The sequence below is a fragment of the Salarias fasciatus genome (genome assembly GCF_902148845.1).
Source record: "Salarias fasciatus chromosome 7 unlocalized genomic scaffold, fSalaFa1.1 super_scaffold_4, whole genome shotgun sequence".
Taxonomy (NCBI): Eukaryota; Metazoa; Chordata; class Actinopteri; order Blenniiformes; family Blenniidae; genus Salarias; species Salarias fasciatus.
In genome coordinates, this window is record NW_021941229.1 from 23,074,137 (window position 1) to 23,095,855 (window position 21,719).

At 41.7% G+C, this 21,719-nt stretch overlaps 1 protein-coding gene across 1 annotated transcript; it reads left to right on the forward strand.

Annotated features, from left to right (window-relative positions):
- The first annotated feature begins 1,439 nt into the window (after window positions 1-1,439).
- On the forward strand, window positions 1,440-7,452 carry LOC115383329 (dolichyldiphosphatase 1-like). The gene is made up of 8 exons (XM_030085504.1): window positions 1,440-1,559; window positions 2,230-2,330; window positions 2,496-2,580; window positions 3,863-3,962; window positions 4,071-4,169; window positions 5,146-5,274; window positions 5,513-5,602; window positions 5,967-7,452. The coding sequence occupies exons 1-8, from the start codon at window positions 1,484-1,486 to the stop codon at window positions 6,001-6,003; spliced, it is 717 nt and encodes a 238-aa protein (XP_029941364.1). The 5' UTR covers window positions 1,440-1,483; the 3' UTR covers window positions 6,004-7,452.
- The last annotated feature ends 14,267 nt before the right edge of the window (window positions 7,453-21,719 follow it).

Below are 21,719 nucleotides of genomic sequence, written 5' to 3' on the forward strand. Positions count from 1 at the left end.
CCAAAAATGTACAAGATTAATTGTATCAAACACTACATCAGTGTGAGAGGGCAGATACAAAAACACAGCAATATGCTCCATCCTCATAATTCCAGGAGGTAAGCTATTTACTTGATCTTGCTTTTGATATTTTAACAGTTTTTGTTGAATTCCTCATATTGAAAACACACCTGATTTCACTGTCAGGTATACTTTGTTCTTCCATGCAGGTGAAGTATAATTCAGGTATAAAGATCCTGCAGCATGTGGATGATTTTGAGGATGTTGATTTTAGGTAAACCTGACAGATTTAGTTTGTGCAGGCTGGTGAAACAAAGACAATGCTGTGAAATACAGTTGTAAAAAAAGTACATTTGACCTTGACAGTATGACTCACATAATTATTGACAGATATGTTGCACAAGGCGCAAAGTCAGAAATGCCAACAGGGCAAACTATCATTGAGATAATCTGCAAAACTGAAATTAAAAACAAATAATTCATATCTTTTTTAATTTAATCTCATGTTTAAATCACTATGGTCATGTGCTTAAAATTCAAAATTCATTATACTGTAATTTTTCTACGGTCCTCACTCTTTGAAGCAACTTGTACAGTATTAATTTGCTTGAATTCTTTTCCCCCTGTAAACAGTGTGTTTTTACTGTCCACCACTTCCAAGAAGATTAGGTAAAATATACCTTTATTTGTCCTACAATGGGCAAATGTGCATTGTTACAATGGTGAGTGGATAAATAATATAACCAATAACAATAAAAGACAATAAAAATGAGAAGATATTTTAAACTATTGCATGATGATGTTAAATATTTTAAATATATCAGAAATATATCAGAAATTATTATTATTATTATTATTATTATTATTATTATTATTATTATTATTATTATTATTATTATCATTATTTTTGCCCAAAATAAATGGATAATCTTTATTGTACACAAGAGAACTGTAAAGTGAAAAAGTATGAGGCTGGAGCATATATTAGTCACCGTCAGGAGTAATATGTACTCCTGTATTTTTATTCTGAATCATCTGACTCATTCTATTCTCAGATTCTATTTTATTCTGTATGGAGCAAAGCTGTAAATAATTTCCCTCTCGGGACTATTCTTTTATTCTACTCTATTTTACATTCTACGTGTGCTACAGTTATAAAGACTGTATGGTATTTAAATTCATCATTTATTCACAGTTATGTAAAGATTTAAAATCTAATATTTTGCTTATCTGGACACGAACTCGATATGCATTTTTTTGAATGAGTGCACCTCTGCTTTAATTCCAACTGCTGCACTTGAGTGTTCTCTCTGTCCATTCAGTAATTCCAGTGTGTGGGTGCAGCCTGCTGCGCGCGGCGCGCTGCGGGGATTGGACGGCTGCGCCGCGGCCGGGGCCCGTTTGAACGCCGTCCTCCCCTCACCATTGGTCGGACACGTGTCTGGGGCGTTCCGCTGGGGCAGCCCGGTTGTGTCCGGGTAAGATGGCGTTGGAAGAGCAGTGCTCGGCACCACCTCGATGGCGGTCCATATCTGTCACGCACGTTGAGTTCGCGGAAGGTATGTAAACTCTCCGGCGCGTGTTTAGACGGCCGAGCCGCGCGACTCGCCGGCTCTTTGATGATTTCGCGTGTTTTTGTTGCCAGTGAATGAACGCGGCCGTCGGTGCCCGTGCGAAATAGTGAGCCTGCCTGCAAAACAACGGGGCTCAGCGGGGAATGCGACCCGGACTGCCAAATTGTGAGCCGGCTACGCATGCGCAGTTGATCATAATGCCCACAATGAAGCTAGCTAGCCTGCTAGCTCCCCCAATATCGGCTTTGATATTTTCTCCACGAAATCAACGGACGTGTTGCGTTTGGTAGAAATTAATTCTCACAATCCCAGCATTCCGAATGGCTGAACGTGAATCGTGACCGTGACAGCGGTAGCTTTGTGTGTAGCCAGAACTATCGGCTAACGTAGCTAGCTCCTTGGCCTGATAGTGATGAGTGTAAGTAGCACAAACCACCCCGCATCCGACTTAACTACACCAGATAACGAAATCCGAGTCTGAAGAAGCCTTGGTTACTTTTCCACGTTAGTATGGGACCTGTATGTGTAGTATGCGGACCACCCGGGTCCACAGAGTGCCTCCCAAGTGTCACTCCCACCAGCTCTAAGACACTTTCCAAGTGTTTGTGTGTGTGTGAGTGTGTGTGTGAGTGCTAACATCCACATTGTGTTTCAGATGATCTGACGGGAGAGGTGCTGGCCTACATCAGTCTGCTACCTGTTTTCATCCTCGTGGGATTTGTCACACTCATAGTGTTTAAACGGGAGCTGCACACGGTGAGTCCTGCTTGTGCACCTCAGGGAGGAACAGGTGATTTGTAGTCAGGCTGCGATCTGCCTGGATGGTCTCTGAGGGGCCCGGACCGGAGCCTCGGGCAGGACAGCAGTGTGCCACAGCTCATGTTGACCCTTTTCTTCTTTCTATGTGTGTGTGTGAGACAGATTTCCTTCTTTGGCGGGCTCATATTGAACGATGGCGTGAACTGGGTGCTGAAGAACATTCTCAGAGAGCCGCGCCCATGTGCAGGTGAGTGGGGCTGCTGTGTGTGTGTATGTGTGTGTGTCTCAATTGGACAACACAAAGAAACGACTCAACAGGCTTTGTTCTTCAGACATCACAGCCTGACATCTGTCCTGGCACACAGTGTCGTTGCTTCTTCTGGCCAGTTTATCTGCCAAAATGTGAGATTCGTATCCCTGTGCTGTGTAAACGAGGTTAAGCATCATATGGCTCCTCAGAGTGTGCAGCACCGCTGACATGTGTGAACAGCGTCTCTTCTGCTGCGTCTCTAAATAGACATCCACTTCCTGTGGTTGTCAAACGACCAGTGTCACACATTGTTTTTCTTGAGAATGAGATGCATATCAGTAACCGCAAAGCTATGCAGCATCAGTGTTTTATAAATAGTATCATCACATTTCTACTGTTTGAAACCTGCATGCAAATAAAAGAAAAAACTGTTTGTTTCAAAACATCAAAATTTGAGAGTTTTTTGTGAGTTAAAAAAACAAACAATAAGTGAATTTATTATGTTGTCTTCCACTTTTGTAGGATTTATTACAACTCAATATGAATTTAATGCTGTAGTTAGTGGACATTTAGGCTCCGTTTACATGACGAGTCCAGTGAAAATGCATCGAAACTCCCAAGTCCCAGGAGACAATGAACCGTGAGTCATGACGCTCTGGAGGCTAACGTGGTTGTTTATTGTCCGTCTGCTCACGCATGTGCAGAAGAAGTGTTTACCACGGCTGTGGTGTTTATGCACAGTAGCAGCGTGTCAGAAACGACCCAGTTCTGTTCCACCTGCGGAGCTGTTTTCAGAAAGTTGCATTTCGTCTGACTCCGAGCACCGTTGCCATGTAAATGATCACAAAAATGTCAGTTTTCACTTGAAAACGTTTAAATGCAGCCGAGACGGCAGAGGTCGATACTCTAAAGCTCTGTTTTATCATTGTTGCTTGAATGTATGTGTAGCCATCGGTTCCCATATTCTGTTTCCTGTTTATTAATCAAGTTTCAAAATGACTTTGGTATGGCAGCGCTCTTTACAGTGTGTGCTTTTGCAGCCTTACTGAAGGTGATTCATTGGAGTGTGTTTCCTAAAACTTTTTTTTCCCCAAATGGACAATGTTTTCTCTATGAGTATAGGTTGCATGTAAACCAAACTGAATCTCATCACCTTGCCTCAGACAGTTTCTGACAGTAACTGTTGGACTTATTGGATGTTTTTGAACTTGTTAAATCTTTGATATTGATCAGGATACCTGCTCATTTTTTTAAAAAAGTGTCTCTTTTCTTGTCGCAGGAGCTCACACAACCGTACACAATGAGTATGGGATGCCCTCCAATCATTCCCAACTCATCTGGTTCTTTGTTGTTTACTTCTTTCTTTTCCTTTATTTAAGGTGAGTTCACGTTTCCTGTTGTCTGGCGAGGTTTAAGCATGGAAACACAGAGCAGAAAGTTACAACTTCACGTCGACAGAGCTAAAGATGAGCTGGTTTGTTTTTCAGAATGCATCAAACGAACAACGCCCGGTGTGTGGACCTGCTGTGGCGACACATACTGTCCATCATCCTGCTGGGCATGGCCTTATCAGTCTCATACAGCAGGTGAGAGCTGGAAAACCACCTGCAGCTGCTTCAGATGCTTCACATGAATCCCAAAATGTGTTAAATTCTGGGAGTAATAAGAAGTGAATGTTTATAGAGCAGATTATCGTCCTGTCAGGGAGTTTCTGGTATTAAATATGAAGATTGTGTGAATGTGATATTTAAGTGGAGTCTTTTCATCTCCTGTTCCTTTTTTATTGATTTTCAAGTGAGAACTTGATGCTTTTGGTGTGTTTTCGGTGTCTGCGGACAACAACAGAACTTGGAACCCCTGAAAATTACTTGAAAAACGGCTCCCAAGCAGTGAATCTTGCTTTGGTTCAATTCTTGTTCTCGTTCTCGGTTATTTTTGTTCTTCGACATGTACGTTAAACAGGTTGAACGCTCTGGTCGTAGCACACAACTAGGTCAGATTAAACACACACCTTTAGCATCACCGGCGAGCCTTAGAATTGCATCTTTTTGGACGATGCTAAGAGAAAGCTAATGGCTCACGCAGTGAAGAGTGTATCTATGAACTGCTGCCCCGCGTAGCTCCTCTGCCTGTCAATAAATAAGCACCGTGTGTATATTGTTGGACACACCGACAGGCACACAGCTGCAGCATGCTCACATCTTTGACTCCTGGCAGTTGACATCCTGCTTCATTCCACTCACAGCAGTTGAAAACTGTTAGCTTTCCCGCAGAACGAGTGATCTTTCTGCTGCAAACACCTACGTGTGAGAGCACTTGAACCAGAAAGTATACAGTTAATATTTTGGCCTAGAGTTACTCACAGAAATAACTTGAAAAGCCGGTGGCTGTGATTTAAGCAGGAAACGCAACAATCAGCAGCAGTTGGAAACGTGAAGCAGAGGAAAAGGAACTGTTTCTTCCCGTGTGAATGCGTTTTTTTTTCATGAAAAGTATTTATTCTAAGCTCCAGCGTTGCTTGTTTGTTGAGCAGTTCTCACACTTCCTGTCTCTCTTTCCCAGGGTCTACCTGCTGTATCACACCTGGAGCCAGGTTTTCTACGGCGCAGTAGCTGGTAGTACCTTCGGCATCATCTGGTTCTTCTTCACGCAAGAGGTTCTGACACCTTTATTCCCCAGAATAGCTGCGTGGTGAGTCGATCTCTTCTGAGGAAACGTCTATACTGAGCATCCGGGAGGTATTCAGTCCACGTCACGTTTTCCACATTTTGTGTTACAGCCGTATTTTGGAAGGTGATTGAATACTTTCTGGATGCACAGTACAACACGCTGCTACAACATACTAAGACATTTTAACTTTATTAAGGAATAGGTGGATGGAAAAAACTGCTACAGTCATTTCATTGCGGGTATTTTTTTCTTTTGATAGGCCAATATCAGAGTACTTCCTGGTGCGAGACACAAGCCTGATTCCCAACATCTTATGGTTTGAGTACACAGTGACCAGGTCAGAGGCACGGTAAGTTCCTCTCACTGGCAGTGTCGGCTTCAGTAGAAGTGGCTGAAATGATTGTCGTCATCCTGCCATCCCCAACGCGGCGCTGTTGTTGGTTTTGATAATGAAATCTCACACACAATGAACAATAATAATGGTGAGCACGTGCGTTCTCCTATGGACAGATGAACAAGTTGCATTGTTAATTCCTCGTGACGGTCAACTCTAAAAGTACCAAGTCCCGGGAGAACCTGGACTGGGAGTCACGACGCTCATTGTTGTCCATCGACTCGCGTAGAAGAACCATTTGCTGCGGTCATGGTGTGACTGTGCAGCAGCCGTACATTTGTGGCGATTCACACACTTTTCTTCTGCCTTCCTCCAACAGAAACAGACAACGAAAGCTGGGAACAAAACTTCAGTGATCTCCACAAATCTTTTTTTTTTTTTTTTTTTTTTTTTTTTGTGAAACTGAGATTAGGACCACACACATACACACACATTTTACATTCTCGCACTTCCACACAAACACATGCTCTGTCGACAAACAAAAAAGCAAAACAATTTAAAAAAAAAACTAAACGAGAACAACAACACACTGGAGAACCACTTTGGGACTGACGCGATTGCGAGGAGTAAAGGCCAGAACCCGTTCACAGGTGGCTAAAGAGTGCCTGGACCCGGCCCGGAGCCTGCAGCCTGAGCAAGTCCGTCCACACGCCTCTCCTTCTTGTACAGCTTGCCCAAAAAAATGCTCTCCAATGCATGCAAGACTGTGCAAGAGGCATACTATTTAATGATAGATTAATATATACATATATATATTTTAACTATACACGCACGCTGACAGCAACGGTGTACTGTAAGAGATTCGAGGAGCCGAGAAAAAAGGAGGCTTTGGTCAAACAAATTTTGGTGGGCGTCATTGCAGCATGTCTTTAGTGATTCCTTTTTTTAAAAATTGAAAATTAAAAAAAAAAAGAAAAAAAAAAAGATGATAGCTGGTGGGATCGGGTGGTGTCGGGGGGGGTAGGTTATGGTTTTGTTGGGGCTTATGTGAAATTAACAGATTTTTCATTGTTATATAATAGAAGATGAACAATTTCTAAAATTGGTTATGGTGTAATATAAATAAAATTTGCACTTTGTGTAATTTACAAGTAAAAGAAAAAAAAAACAGACTAACACTAGTTAAATGTAAACATCCTCCCCCCTCCCCCCCTCCTCCCATCAGTCTTTTGCTTTGTGTCTCTGACTGTCAGTCCTAATATATTAGACTCCAAAGCTGATTTGCAAGCAACGTAATTTTAATGTACCTTCTGTACTATTGAGCATCGAGGTTGTGGTTTTTGTTCATATCCGCGTTCGAGGGGCGATGAGACTGAATCGCAGTCTTTCTTTTCTTTTCTTTTCTTTTTTTTTTTTTTAATTGTTGAGCACACTTTGGACCGAGAAAGTGTTGTCTTAAATGCCTCACACACAGTAGCAGCCTGGGAACAGACTTCTGGGAATCAGTTTTTCTTTTTGTAAAAAAAATAAATAAATAAATAAACAAAAAAAAAAGAAAATAAAAAAAAAAATCAGTTTCTTATCTTGTTCTCTGTCACGGCAGAGAAGCGTTTTTACTTGCTTTTCCAAAATAACATTCCATATCATTTAGCGAGAAAACACAGTGACTGCTGAGGGGAATCCGTTTTTCTTTGTTTTTGTATTATTTTTGAAGAAAGGTGAGAGAAAATAAAAACAGCCTCAGGTCAGTCGTAGCATGCGATTATGCTCATTCCTCACAGCCTACGGCAGCTCGAGCTGAAAGCTGTCAAGTGAGGATCTGAAGCTCATTTTAAAATTTAAAAAAAAAAAAAAAAAAAAAAAAACTCATATCATTAGCTCCACAAAGGGAAGTAGTTCTCTTAGAAATTGATTTTTTTTTTTCCATGTGTAACCTATATCAGGCTGAATAAAAATGTGTTTATGTACAACTGATGCTTCAAGTGTCATGTTTCCAGATGCTTTTGCACATTTAACTGACAGATAAATGAGTGAACATCATTTTGTAGAAACAAATCCAGTTTTTCAATGAGAAAATTAATATATCAGTGACACGAGGGAATAGAATAAGTGAGGAAAATATGCCAAAGTTTTGAAATACAGAGGTTTAACGATTAGAAATCTTGTATTTACTTCAGACTTGAACAGGTGTGAATGTGTGTGTGTGTGTGTGTGTGTGTGTCATTGTGTGTGTGCCTGCCCAGAATGGACCCTCCCTCCTCCTACAGTCGGCTTGACTCGACTCTCCAGCCTCCCTTAACGGGATAAAGATTATAGAAACTGGAGATTTTTAAACAGTTTTCATCAGAAATGATCAATCTTGTGATCATCAAAAACATTTTACTTTGATATAATAGCACAGGTTTTCCCAAAAGAAAACTTCAAGGAGCTAAAAATAAGGATTTTAAATTCTATTGCAGATTCATTGGGAAGCCAATAGAGAGAAGCTAGTGAAGGAGTGGTGTGATCTCTCCTGCTGGTTCCTGTCAGCGCTCTCAGCATTTTGGATCAATAGAAGACTTTTTCAGCAGTTCATGGATTATTTTCTCAGTGTTTCTCGGAGTCAAACGTGTTCCTGATTTTAGAGACAACACAAAAAGCAGTCCTGCAGACTTGTTTGATGTGGAAGTTGAAGGAGAAGTCCCAGGTTCTGGAGTGAAGCACATGTACTTCTTTCCTTCGTCTCTATTCCCCGACATGACGCCTGAGCGCTGCTTCAGAAAATACTTCAGGCCCTTCCTCTTGACTTGCGCTGTGCAGAGAGAAGCGTGCGCCCTACATAATCGACCCATTCCATTTATGATTCACTTTTCAGGTCTTACCTCAGGCTATCCCCAAATATCCGTCGGGAGCTGCTGTAGCCTAGATAGAAATTCCGAAGGCCTCAGCCTACTTCTCCTCCCGTTATTTTCTCTGACCTGCACTGTTTGGATGAACAGTCCTGCAGGAATGTGTGTCTGGAAGGGATTCAAACGGACGCCTCAGGGCTCGTGGTCAGTTCCCCCACCTCAGATGTTTAACTCTGTAGTTTAGGCTCTGTGAAGGTGGGGGCCGTCATGGAGCTGGGCGTCGTACGCCAGCTGAACTGAGCCGAGTGTCAAGGAATGTGGACGTGGAAGGACTGGCGTTCAGTGGATGAAGGCTGTCGCTGCAGTATTTCCAGTAATATTCAGCTGAAGTCCAATCTCTCATCGTCACTCAATGGTTTGTACAATCAATTTTTGACTGTTTCAAAGACTATATAGGGTTTTTGGAACATTTCTTAAGATTTCATTCATTTTTGGAAAACTTTTTCTATTAGTTTCTAGTGTTTCCTTCAAAATTGTTGAGGAAGTTCTTTGTTTTTTTTTCCCCCCAAATAGGTTGAATGCTGATGTTCACTGTAATTAGATCCCAGGGGAGCAAATTAATTTGTTAATCCAACAGCGTTCTCGGTTTGATTAACTAGCAGCTGTGTAATCCAGCTCCTCCACAGTGGACTTATTTGCTGGCGTCCTGTGCTCCACGGTAAATACTAGACCACTGGCCGAGACTCAGACTGAACCTTGATGTGAGACCTGGATTTGAACACGCCAGCTTTTTTATTTTATTTGCAGTAAAGATGAGTCAAGTCTCAGTGGTTATCATTTAATGTGTAAAAATTTAGATAAATATACCCCCCAAGGCAAGCATGATGTCCAATTATATCCTGAAAGGAGTTTCAAAAACTATAAATTGTCAAGTTTTAGCTTTCATGCCAATGAGAACTTATAATTCACATAAACTTCTTGACATTATTGATATGAAGGACTCATCAGTATTTACCTTTTCACAAAATGTAATTTAATCAGTATTGTTTACTCAATGCAGTATATTGAATGTAATGGATATTTTAAAAAGTATAATTATGTTTTATTTTGTTATTCAAGAAGCAATTACTGGTCATGGGAAGAGCAAGTGAGTGAAAATGAGAAGAAATCAAGAAAAAGATCTGTTTCGCGAAGTGTTGTGACAGATGATAGACATACAGATTAATTCTACACAACAACTTAAACAAGAGCACCAGCTCATGGTACTTATAAAGGAAATATGATTCAAGTGAAGTTAAATGATGAGTTTCACACCCAGTGGGTACACTGCGGAAATCCCACCACTAGATGGCGCTCAGCTCACGTCCGACAGGAACGACTGCGCTGCAAACAGCAGAATCCATCCATGAAGCCTCTCACACTGCAACAGGACAGAGTTACTGGAACTGTAACTCACACCAGCAGCCCTGTTATAATCCATCCTGCGTGCGTGAGTCACTGCGAGCAACATCAGGCGGCTTTGAGCTCGGTTAATCATTTTATATGGAAAAACACCACAAACTGACCATCTGCAGAGCATTTCTCTTAAAGGACAACAGGCCAGTTTTAGCGGGACGATTCAGGAAAAAAGAGGCTTTTACCATGATTTACAGTGATGTTTTTAATTAAACTGAATGGAAATCAACTCTTTCCAAAACAACGCTTGATCGAGTCAGTTCATCAAGTGACCACGTGTACTAACTTCTGCAATTCTTCCTGTTTGTTTAAAAAAAACTCATAAAGCCTAAAGCTTCATGTACTTTCTTTCTAAGCATGATGCTTTTTTTCATATATGAACGACACATAAGGGTGTTGATTTACACTTCCTTCAGCATGACATGTCCTGTCTCTATTAATCCCTTTAAAGAGTTTAAAAAAAATTAGAAAATTTACATTTCAGCATCACTTTTATGTAAGATAATTGTCTTCACAACAAGTTGTGAAGACAAATAACCATGAATCTCACGCTCATGAAGGAAAACGTTTTTTGTCCACAATTTTTTTAATCACACCGGACTAAAAGAAATGGAATCAAAATGAATGATTGGTCAGTTATTTTTTTTTTTTGTTTGTTTTTCAGGCAGAACAATCACATTCAAGCCGTGTGAGCAGGTTCGTCCTGGAGGCTCTTTTAGTGCGTTACGCTGCCAACGTATCTGGAAACACTAAAGATTCAGTGATAAATTAGTTCCCGATGAGCCGCCACGGCTGCCACTGGAACATGTAAACAAAGTGTTTGTACAGTCTGTGCTATGCCGCTAACAAATGTATGAGCAGTGGCACAAGACGCCTTCGGATTTCTTTTTTTGGCCTCTTGGATGGAACATGAAATACCAACCAATAACAACCTGCCCAATCTTCAAATGTAGCGTCTCAAGAAATATTCCAGAAATGGCAGGGCACTATTTCACATCACTACATACTTATTCTATCCCACTTTTTCGCGTTCTTTTTTTGGGAACCCTGTGGACGTGTAATTTTTCAATGTTTTGGGAAGCGCAGAAGACAAATGATTGTCATAATGTGATCCAAAATGTGAGCTCAGTGGTCCCTTGAAATCAGTCAAAATCTGACGGGCAGACACTTCATCACAATTGTATGAGAAGAAATTTACTTTCACTTTGTCATTTTTTTTTTTTTTTTTAGGAAGTAAAGATTGGAAACCGATCATGCGTCCCAGCAGGAAGAGCCTTTTTTTCCCATTTTACTTATTCCCTGCACCGACAGCAGTAAGCTGAAGTGTTTCTCACCATCTGATTGCACACGCGACAGAAACAAAATGCTCCAGTTTCCCTCGGCTCCAACATTTACACCTAGTTTCCCCAAACTGGATCGTTCCTATTACAACGAAGGAATACAGTAAGTCAGCTGAAGTTTGCATTTTTAGGTCACAGAGACATTGTGTGAGTAGCTTTCCCCGCTGCGTTCGGGGTTTAAGAATAAAGCTTTGTGCTTTGTATTCAACCATCCATCGATCTTCTGGGTGTCAAACATATTTTAATTCAGGGGCCTCATGGTCCAGTTTCATCCTGAGCTGGCCAGACTGGTAAAATAGTGCCAAAACTACATTTACATTTAAACTCTAAGGTTTAAGGTTTTTGTTGTGGTGCAGCTGATTTGAATAACATTAACTCTGAACAGTCTGACCTGGAGTTAAGCCACAACTTTAAAAAGACAGCATCAACGGAGCCCCGTTTCGACAACGACTCATACGGCGCATTGGAATGTGTTTTAAAAAGTAGTGTAACAGGCTGCAGCTGAGAACACTGCTGCTCTGGACAATGTGGTAGTTTAAATGTAGTCCTTTATAATCGCAATAATGTTACAACAGAAAACTGCTCGAATTGTAGACTATTCATTTATTTAAAGGGGACATATTATGCTATTTTTCAGTCACGTCATGTAGGTCTCAGAAGCCCAAAGACATAGTATTGAAGTTTGTTCGCCCCAAATTCATCCTTTGTTTGGAGTTTCAGCGGTCTGAAAAGTGGCTCTGACGAGTCGTCCTCAGAACAGGCTGTTTCTGAGCCTGCTTTCCGGCAGGCACCTGAACGCGTCTGGCCACGCCCACTCTCTCTCTCTCACACACACACACACACACGGTCAGGGCACAGACAGGGGGAGGAGTTAAATCCGCTAATTTCAGGACAAGCGGACCAAACTCAAACTCGACCGTTTCAGCAGGCATTCTCACAAAACGTGGTGAAGCAAGAAAGGGAGGAAACAGACCGTTTTCTAATTTGAACGTCATAATGAGGCTACAGCAGCACATACTACTATAAGAAACTCTTCACAAAGTGATAAAAGCATAGTATGTCCCCTTTAATGTAGCAAAGAGAGCCCCGCAGAATCAACACTGTGTAATGTTACAGGTCTAAATTTATTTGGAATAAATTTATTAGAATTTTCACGAAGTCACCAGATGCTTCTCAAATAAGTGCGTTGTGAAATCTTTGGTCATTGGATTTAGCGGTTTTCCACTGCTTTAGCAGCACACAAAGTCGCGACAGAAAAACACACCACAAGCACACAACTGCAACAAATACACAAGGACGAAAGGCAGCAGGAACAGGATCCCCACAAACAGAGCGACCAGAAACAGCCGGCACAGACCGCCTGCTCAACCACCGGATCATTGCAACTGCTAAAAAAAGTTATCCATAGCTAGCATGAAACATGAAGCAACCAAACATCTAAATCCAAAAAAAAAATTAAAACATGAAAATGAAAGATCACCTCATGAGAGCCAAACACTTTTCAGCACTGTTTTTGGCAGGTTTTTCAATATGTAGGTGTTTCCATGACCAGATTTTTATTACGGTATTTAGGTTTTGCGCATTTCTAGGGGGAACGGAAACAAAATGGAATGGAATGGAAAAACAGTTGAAAGAAAATAGTGATTAGAGTTAAGGTGAGTGGTTTCAGAGTTTCCAGACAGTCACGGTTATGACCTTCAGTTCCAAACTGTTTCGTTTTTTTTCCACTGTGGCTGCGCTCTGAAGTTCACATGCCCTTCCTGTGTTAAATCGGTGTCTGTAGCTGAAGTGAGTGTGTGTCTGTGATGGACTGATGACCTGCTCAGGGGAAACCCGGCCCTTTTGCCCAGCGTCTGCTGGGACTGACCCCCGCCTGCCCAGCCCCGAGTTAAATAAAGCCGCGTGGAGGACGGATTGATTTAGCGCCGTGCGGCCTGGTGTTACCCCCAGCTCTCTGGCGCCGTCGCTTCGGGCCTTCCATTGCATAATGCCCTCCATAACATGCACAGATGCTGGGTGTCAACTGTATTTTGATCCATTATCGAGGCTCATGAGAAATGTCATAATCAATTTGTGTCCATTGCACCTGAGCAGCCGCATGCGATTCTCCCCGCTGCAACAGTTGGTCTGCGCCGAGCGCTCGGCATAGATAAAGAGATGTGATGTATGTGTCAGTGCCGGAGATAAATGAGTTGCAAACGTTTTATTTCATCAGAGGTTTTCTGTTTGCTCCAACAGTTTCCGTGTAACTCCACTTCATCCTTTACCAGAGAGGAGATATTTCTCCTCATAACTTCCTCATTCATCTCAGCAGGTTAGTAACAAACACTAAATACATGATAAATCCTGTTTTTCCTGAGAATGACTGGAAACTTGTCGGGTTTCTCCTTTGCGCATATTTAAGTGGTATAAAAATAGAAAAGATAGATGAATTAAAGTATAATTCCTTAGGTTTCACATTAAATATTTCATTACCCCATCTTAAAAAAAACAAAATAAAATGTAAATTTTAACCTGTGCCGTTTTACGAGTGACTGCAAATCTTGACATTATCGCTTTGATGAAGGCACCTGGCCTCCAGTGCAAAATCTGAAGGTATTTATCATTCTTAAAAAAATGTAAATCAGAGACTTAAAAGTCAGCGAGTCTGTTGTTTGACCCGAGCTGATTTTATTTCAGAATGGTTTCAACGTCTGAATAAAAGTATGTAAATCCTCCGCATTAAAGATACAAACCCACAAGCACCCAGGAAGTCATGGATTTCAAACCTCACTGTGTGGCGTGTGGAGAGGTTACCGGTCCGTCACAGACGGACACACACACACACACACACACACACACACACACACACACACACACACACACACACACACACACACACACACACACACACACACACCTCCAGCCAGGTTTACAGTCACCAGGTCGTCTGTTTGCAGGAGGAAGTCGCACTAAACCAAAACACACAGAGAACATGCAAACTCCACATCCAGCCTGGACCTTTTCCAGAACTGAATTACTGTGCAAGCCTTCCATGCAGTATTGATGAAATATGATTTTAGTGTTTTTCACTGAGAAAGTTTGGACATTTTAACCGAGGATATTCAGCTTTACAATACTCAGGTTACATGTATTGACTAATTGTCAGCCTGTTTGAACTTGTCTGGATGATTTTCTGGATTTGAATGGACAAAAATTTGTACTTTAAACTTAACTAAAGAAATACTGAAAACAAAATGGAAAAGAACTGATTTATTGAATCAAGCCAATTTTGCTTTGTTAAAAGAGTTTGTGAAAATAAAAGATTTCCTTCTTGCAATGGAGTAATGAAAGTAGTTTAGTGAAGGTTAAGTTTATACCTTCATAGATTGTTAGAGCGTTTTATATCTGACAAATAAAATACATTCAGTTCCATCTATTTGTCTTCTGTTTGATTTCAACAATGAGACACAATCACACACTCACAATCTTAATTAGAAGCCGTTCCAGAGTCACCACTTGACTCATTTTGAACTGTGAAGATAAACTGACCTCGAACCACAGACCCAGAGTGCAAACTAACCACTACACACACTCCCTTCACTCTGATCACTGTCTTGGCTGAGTCTTTCCACTTGGGGGCAACACACACTGACCTGTGATGGGAGACATCAGGAGTCGGTTCAAGGACAAAACCCACACATCAAGGACAAAACTTGAATCAGTCACATTTAGATTTATGTGTGTTTGCAATTCGTAGTATTACAATTCCAGGAGATTATTTTCATGCCTGACATTTTCCAAAGCATCTTTACCAAACTGTGATTTATTAATAACTTCATTAGACGCCGTTAAAGTCACAGAGCGCGCCGTATCAGACAAACAACTGGTCGACTTCATCTTAAACTGCAAGACGTCTTTAGAGCTTTGATAGTTAAATTTCTTTTTGCAGCGCTGTCTTCTCACTGCTAGTTGTTTCCGTCTTTATTTAGACAAAGGGAGAACAGTGAAGGGAACAGCAGAGAGTCTCTGTCAGGTCCCGATCCTTGACCAGCTGGCGAACATGTGGTTCTATTTTTACACAATATGGAGCACTAATTTTAAAATTGCAGATGAGAGAACAAACAGAACGCGGATACAGTTCTCAAGCTGCGGCCTGGTACTATTTATACCAAATATCGTGCGTGTGAACCGCAACATCTGCCTCTGTGCACCTGCTTTTGTGGGAAAAAAAAAAAATCTCCGCCTTCAGCATCAGAAGCGGGTCTGGCTTTCCACAAGTTGTGCACTTAATTTATGAGTCACTTTCACGTTTGTGAACACCGTCCTAAAAAGAAATACCGGCAGAATTCCTCGAGCTGCAGATTAGATTGAAATCTGCGCTTCTGCGTGTGGCGGAGGCGATATTGGATGCTTCAGAGCTGTGAGTCCACAGAGGCAAATAATAGTTGCAATACTTTTCAGGAAACCTCATTCTTATATGGCTGCAGCCTCTTTATTTCCAGCTCAACATGCTCCACAGCTAATAAGCTTAAAAAAAAAAACACGTCACTCTACACGCTCTCGGTAGATTGATCCCCTAAACTCGCATGCAAATAATTCTCAAAACGTACACGTTTATGCAGCAACATTATCAATATTCAGTAACTTTATCCATCCCCAAGGGCAATTCTGATGCAACCGGCTGTCAGACAAAGGGAAGAGAAGAAGAAGACAAAAAGCACAACGTCTGAGAAACATCCAGCTACGTGCAATGACAAAAGCACTTCCATTCTTCACGTTAGAAAGTGCTGATACTCGAGTAAAAGTTAAAGTTCGTCCTTCTTATACGTGCAACTTAAATGAAGGTGTCAAATGCATAAGTTTAAGAACGTACAGAAGAGAAAGCACAGATATTTATGTTGAACTGGAAGGAGAACAAGTTAAAAAAAAAACAAAAAAAACAACAACTCACTGTTACTCTGTCTGAAAGAACAAATCAATTTCAGGAACCGGAGCATCAAAGTGGCGAGCATGAGGTTGACGAGCACGTCCCACTGAGGCCTGACGGCTGGAGGGCTGAAGGAACTGGCATGGCTATTTGTTTTTCTTCGGGGGCCAAAGTGAAGCCTTTTTTCAAGCCATCAAGCTGAATTTGTGGTGGTCGGGATTACTTGTGATCTGTCAGGATTTCCAGACCACCTTCTTTTTTTAGTTATCTTTCTAAACGGAGCAGAGGTTTTGTTCGATGGACTTGTGATGATCTTGAAGCTGACTGACCATTCTTATGTTTTCACAAAGAGTCCATAAAACTGGAATTGTCCTACTCCTCTGTGGAGACGCCACAGAGAGTTCCTCCAGCTGGTATGTATTTTGATTGTCATTATGATGATAAAATCCAAAAACTTCTTGTCATTTACTGAATGCTGCACTCTGTCCACCAGTCAGTAGTGAACTGCGTCCATCTGCAGAGCAAGCAGGACGAACTGAACTGTTTTTGCTGAAAACAGCTGCCTGCTGTTAACAGAGCGGACGCTGTGAGAGCTGTGTGAGCGACAGTCCATTTCTGTGCGGAGAGCAGATCGACAGAAAGCCGAAAGTCACTGTAAAGCTGCGTAAAGCCGCGCAGATCTGCGGATTTGAGCGCACATCTCTGCTGTTGCCTCAGTTTTTACCTTTAAATTCCTTTGTTTATGGCTTTTAAAACATTTACAATATACTAGATCGGAGTGGCGTGTGCAGCGTCCCATCAGCTCCGATATTCATTTGGAGGCTCACTAACTTAAATTTGCCAGACTTATATATAAATCATGACTTGTCAGGTTGGATTTGGATCATTATTCATTTAAATGCGAGTTGTCCCCTACTGTCTTTCTAGTTTTTTTCCCCCCACGTTTCCCTTCACTGGGCTTCTTTCTTTCCAGCTCAACACATCTGGTGACACTTCGCCTCACCTTGGTTTCTTTTAAATCTTTTTCTCTGCTTTGCATTGACTCCTCTCCGTTACACAATCAGATCCTTTGTCTGCTGCCCTCTCGGCTCCTCTCCTCGTCCCCGTCTGCAGCGGCATCAGGTGTTCGCCACAAAGAATGTCCTAACTTTTGCAATAAATCACGCCATTTGAAGCAGGAGAGAACAACAGTATGCATGATAAGAACCAGATTGGACGTGCCATATGACCTATACATTATTAAACAGCTGCTTGTTAAAAGGAGACTGAACTGAATTTAGTTAAAACTGAGGAAAAACCACACAAGGACAGCAGAAGATCAGCATGTATTGTGATAATTATATGTTTGTGCTACACTTTAGTCAAGAGGCAAACAAATTTAGTGCATTTCAAGACAAAACTGTCTGAATCTTGCAGAAATGTTACTGTATAATAAGTAAATTGAAGATTTATTTAAATTAGATGAATATTTGGTGTTTTTATTTCTTTCCTGGCTGCACTTCCTCCATAAGCTCCATATATAAAGGCCCTCATTCCACAATGATCCTGGAGTTTAGTTTTTTTTTCTATCATTTTTCCATATAGAATATTATTTTCACAGCCTTTACAAAGATGGTGAATATGGAACACAAACGACAAACACAGCGTTTCGGCATATTCACCATATTGAGGCTTGATGCTCTTTAATCTGAACTCAGCTGTGCTTTCTGCCGGCGCGTTTCCCTCCTGTCGCCGACTCAACCGAACTCCTTGTTCTCCGTCGACTTGCTGACTGGGACTCTGGAGGAGGAGGAGGAGGAGGAGGAGGAGGAGGAGGAGGAGGAGGACATCAGGCGGAGGATTACAGCCGCGATCTGTCGGCGCGCTCGGGCCTCCCTCATCGTCCTAATCCTCCGATAGCTTGTGAGCCTCCTTAATGTTTTTGTGTGTTATCACCTGTTCACACTTCTGTTGTGACTTAATGGGGACGTTGGTGTCCCACTTATAGTTCTTATTAAGTTTTTTTTCTTTCGTGGAAGTGTAATGCAATAGCAATGTTCCTTGTGTCCTCACTAAAATACACCTTTTATTCCCCTCGGGGTTTGTCCCATAACCCCTGGAGCTTCTGTTTTAGTGATATTAAAGATGTACGCATGGCAATATTTTAATCTGTTATCCTTTTGTCTCCAGCTTCGGGTGTCCTTCAGACAGCCTTTTGTCATTTGATTTAATGGCTCATTAACCACACATTCATGGCAAAACAATAACTAGAAAAACTAGCCTTATGCGTATCAGAAACAGTGCAGTGGATTGATCACGGCGGTTCTCAAAGTGTTTGGCGCGTCTCCCTTTGTGCTCGAGGTCCCTTTTCAAGCATTTTTTTATTTCCTTTTTAAGTTTTCAGAAGAAAATATGGCAAAAATATAGATGAAGCACATCAAAACTCACAGTTTTGGAATATAATTCATTGGATGTATCACAGACTCAAATTAAACTCATAGAAAAAGATAATGTGAAAAAGCATCACTGTAACAGTGACGGAAATTTAACAGTTAATGTACGATAATGTGACGCGCTCTGTGAGTTTTAGTGATCTGGCATGTGGATGTGATGTCCACGAATATGAGCGCATTAATGAAGAATGTACAGAGTAATTCAACTAGTGCTGATGTTTCAGTGAGAGGACATTCTTCTGTAAATATATCATTTCTTTGGACGTCAGGATTGTGATCTAATTTAACCCAGTTCAGATCTCCATGCCTCAACCAATGAGTCTGAAAGAACCAAATACAGAATATTAAATTTATAAGACCTAAGTGATTAGAGATTTAGTCTAACTAAAACGAGCAGAGGCATATTTTTACAGGCTGTTAAATTATAGGGTTGAAACAACATGATCTGTACCAGTTAGGCTATTTTACTTCATGAAGAGTTGAATTGATTATTTTTGTTTATATTAAAAAAACGACCCTTAATTTCAGTCATCTGATATTTTTTCTGTACAGTTTCTTGTAACTGAACATATGCATTTCTGAGAGTGGCCCACTGACATATATATTATTATATTTATGTAGCTTTTTGATTCAGATTTTCAAGTTTTCCCATCATTCTTAAATCTCTCACAACACATTCCGATACTATAGAGCTCAGGGTTTTTTGAGAGTGATGCCACGGATGGCCTAAAAATACACTAAAAATATCAGTTTGCAAGTCTTTAGTGTTCCTTTAATCAGACCACAGTGTTTTGCGTCATGCACTTAGAGTCTTTCGCTGCCTTTTTGCAAACTCCAGGCTGCTGTCTTCTGCCATCTGGCCGCTCTCCCACACAGTCCAGATTTGTGAAGTGCAGCTCTGACTGTTGTCTTTCCAGAAAAATCTCTCTCTCGTGGCCGCCAAGCAATGCTGTAGTTCAGTTAGACGGGTCCTTGGATCGGTGTCACGGGGGTCCAATGGCGCCTGTTGCTTGATTTGTGCTCGGAAGTCCACACTTTTTTTTTTTTTGTTTTTTTGGAAAAGAAGCTGTTTTCCCGGCGTTCGCCGTTTCCCTAAATCCTCAACATTTTTTCCCAGGTATTAACTTTTCAATCTGGTGGAAGAGTGAGCTCAAGGCAATACAGACACGCCGAATACAGACGCGCTGCGTGCGTTCGGCCGTACGCAGAGAATTTAAGAGCGGCGACACAGTTTCCTGTCATTCTGCGTGCAGGACTTGTGAATCCTGCACTGAGTTGTTCCTGAGGAGCTCCTTGTCATGCTTTGTGTTTAGCTGATGGAACGTGTCACAAAGTGTGCGTTGATGGACAGCAGTGATCCGTCTGAGAGCTGCGGGGAGCTTAGTCCACATGCTTTTCTGATTTCCTGAGCTTTCTGACAGCGTCATGAATATTTGCCCATACCGACACCCTCCGCTATGGCAATTTTTTTTTCTTCTTCTCCTTTTGTTCTTCTATTTTCGAATGTTTCCCGACTCTCATTAAATTTTGAAAACCCACAGGGTGTGTAGCTTTAAAGCAAGACGTTTTACTAGCAGTGGGAATGCAATTAATAATTTCCCGACAGCAATCGGAGCGGAGGTTCACCCTCGCGGTCTCTCTTTTGTTCATCAAATCGTCCGTCATACAAACATGCTTGGTTGCGGTGAGGTTGAGGACAGCGGTTGATTCAAGGTAACTCAGTGATGGAGGCTCCTCTGAAAGGTGAGGGCGAGTAGTTTCTGGATCTGCACCATTTTAAACGTTTTGCTGTGGGACTGCAGCACTCATGCCTCACGGTGAGAGGAGTTTTTTTTTTTTTTTTTTAAGTTTCTGTGCTTTTCTGCATTGCAGTTTTAAATTAAATTAAACAAATTAAACTAATATTACTTTTAAATACAATGAAAAGCCATTAGATTCTTTTACCCTGCACCCTCCCATTACTATAAACAAACCCTGATTCCTCAAAGCATCTTGAGACATCCAAAGGTGTGTTGTGTTGTCCAGTAAGTCTTTTGAGATCTGGACGTCAGAAGTTGGGGCAATAGTGACACACGAGAGCTTTTTATAGATACTGACCACTGTGGACTGATAACTCCTCACAAGAGCTGCAGATCTGGAAATGCAATCAGGCCGTCACAATCTGCCCGCTGTCAGACTTGCTCACACTCTTCATCGTCCATCATCTTTGAAATCCTAATATTCCCCACCTGTTAACAGGTTTGCCAAACTGTGACTAATCAATCCAGCCTCATAAATGGAAGAGATTTCAATTTCATTCCTGTGGTGAATAGAGGCAGCCCTGCAGACGTGTTCAATGAAGAATAAGACCTGGAGGCCAAAGAAAAACCATCCAGAGTTATGTTCAGATAATTTCTCTGTCAGAGGTTTAATCTGTGTTCAGAAGCAGAAAATTAAAGCAACATTTACGAAGCTAAGTGTTTTTAAGTTAGGATAAGATAGGAGTCACTTAGTTACGTTACTGTAGTCGAGGTGGGACATTAAAAAGGTACAAAAGCAGAAATATTTTCAAATGGCTTCTCAGCACTTTCAGACCAGAGGTTTGCTTGCCTGCTTTAGTTTTCCATGGGAACCGGGAGCGAGCGGTTTCCCATTCTGTTTGTTGTTTTTTGGTTTTTTTTTTCAGTTCCTAATCAACGCTGGGTCTGAAAAACAAACGCCACTGCTTCCTGTTGGCTGCCGTCCGCCCGCTCTCTGGCAGCGGAAAGCTTAAGTCGTGTGCTCCGCCATGTCCTCGTCGTCAGTGGCAGCGGGACAGGGTGTGATGGCATGGCAGACCTGGTCACAGATGGTACACTTAGGCGCCCCAGAGGCTGCCTGCTGGCAGGACACACACATTACACAAGAAACACTGTTATCCTCTGCTTCCGCTTCAGACACGCTGACCAAACACCTCCGTTCGGTCTTCGTCTGTGGAAATATCACTGACGTGCTCTTTGGGTGCCTGGCAGACTCACCCTTTTGCCTGGAAAAGACTTTTGCGCTGAACAAATGACTTGTGGACGAAAGCTTCCAGCAGTGATAGGAACTGTGGCTGCTGTTAACCAGAACCCTGTCAGACCTGCAAAGCAGCGGGTGGAACAAAGCGCGTGTTCACTCACCGAAAGAAAGAAATCAAAACACTAACAG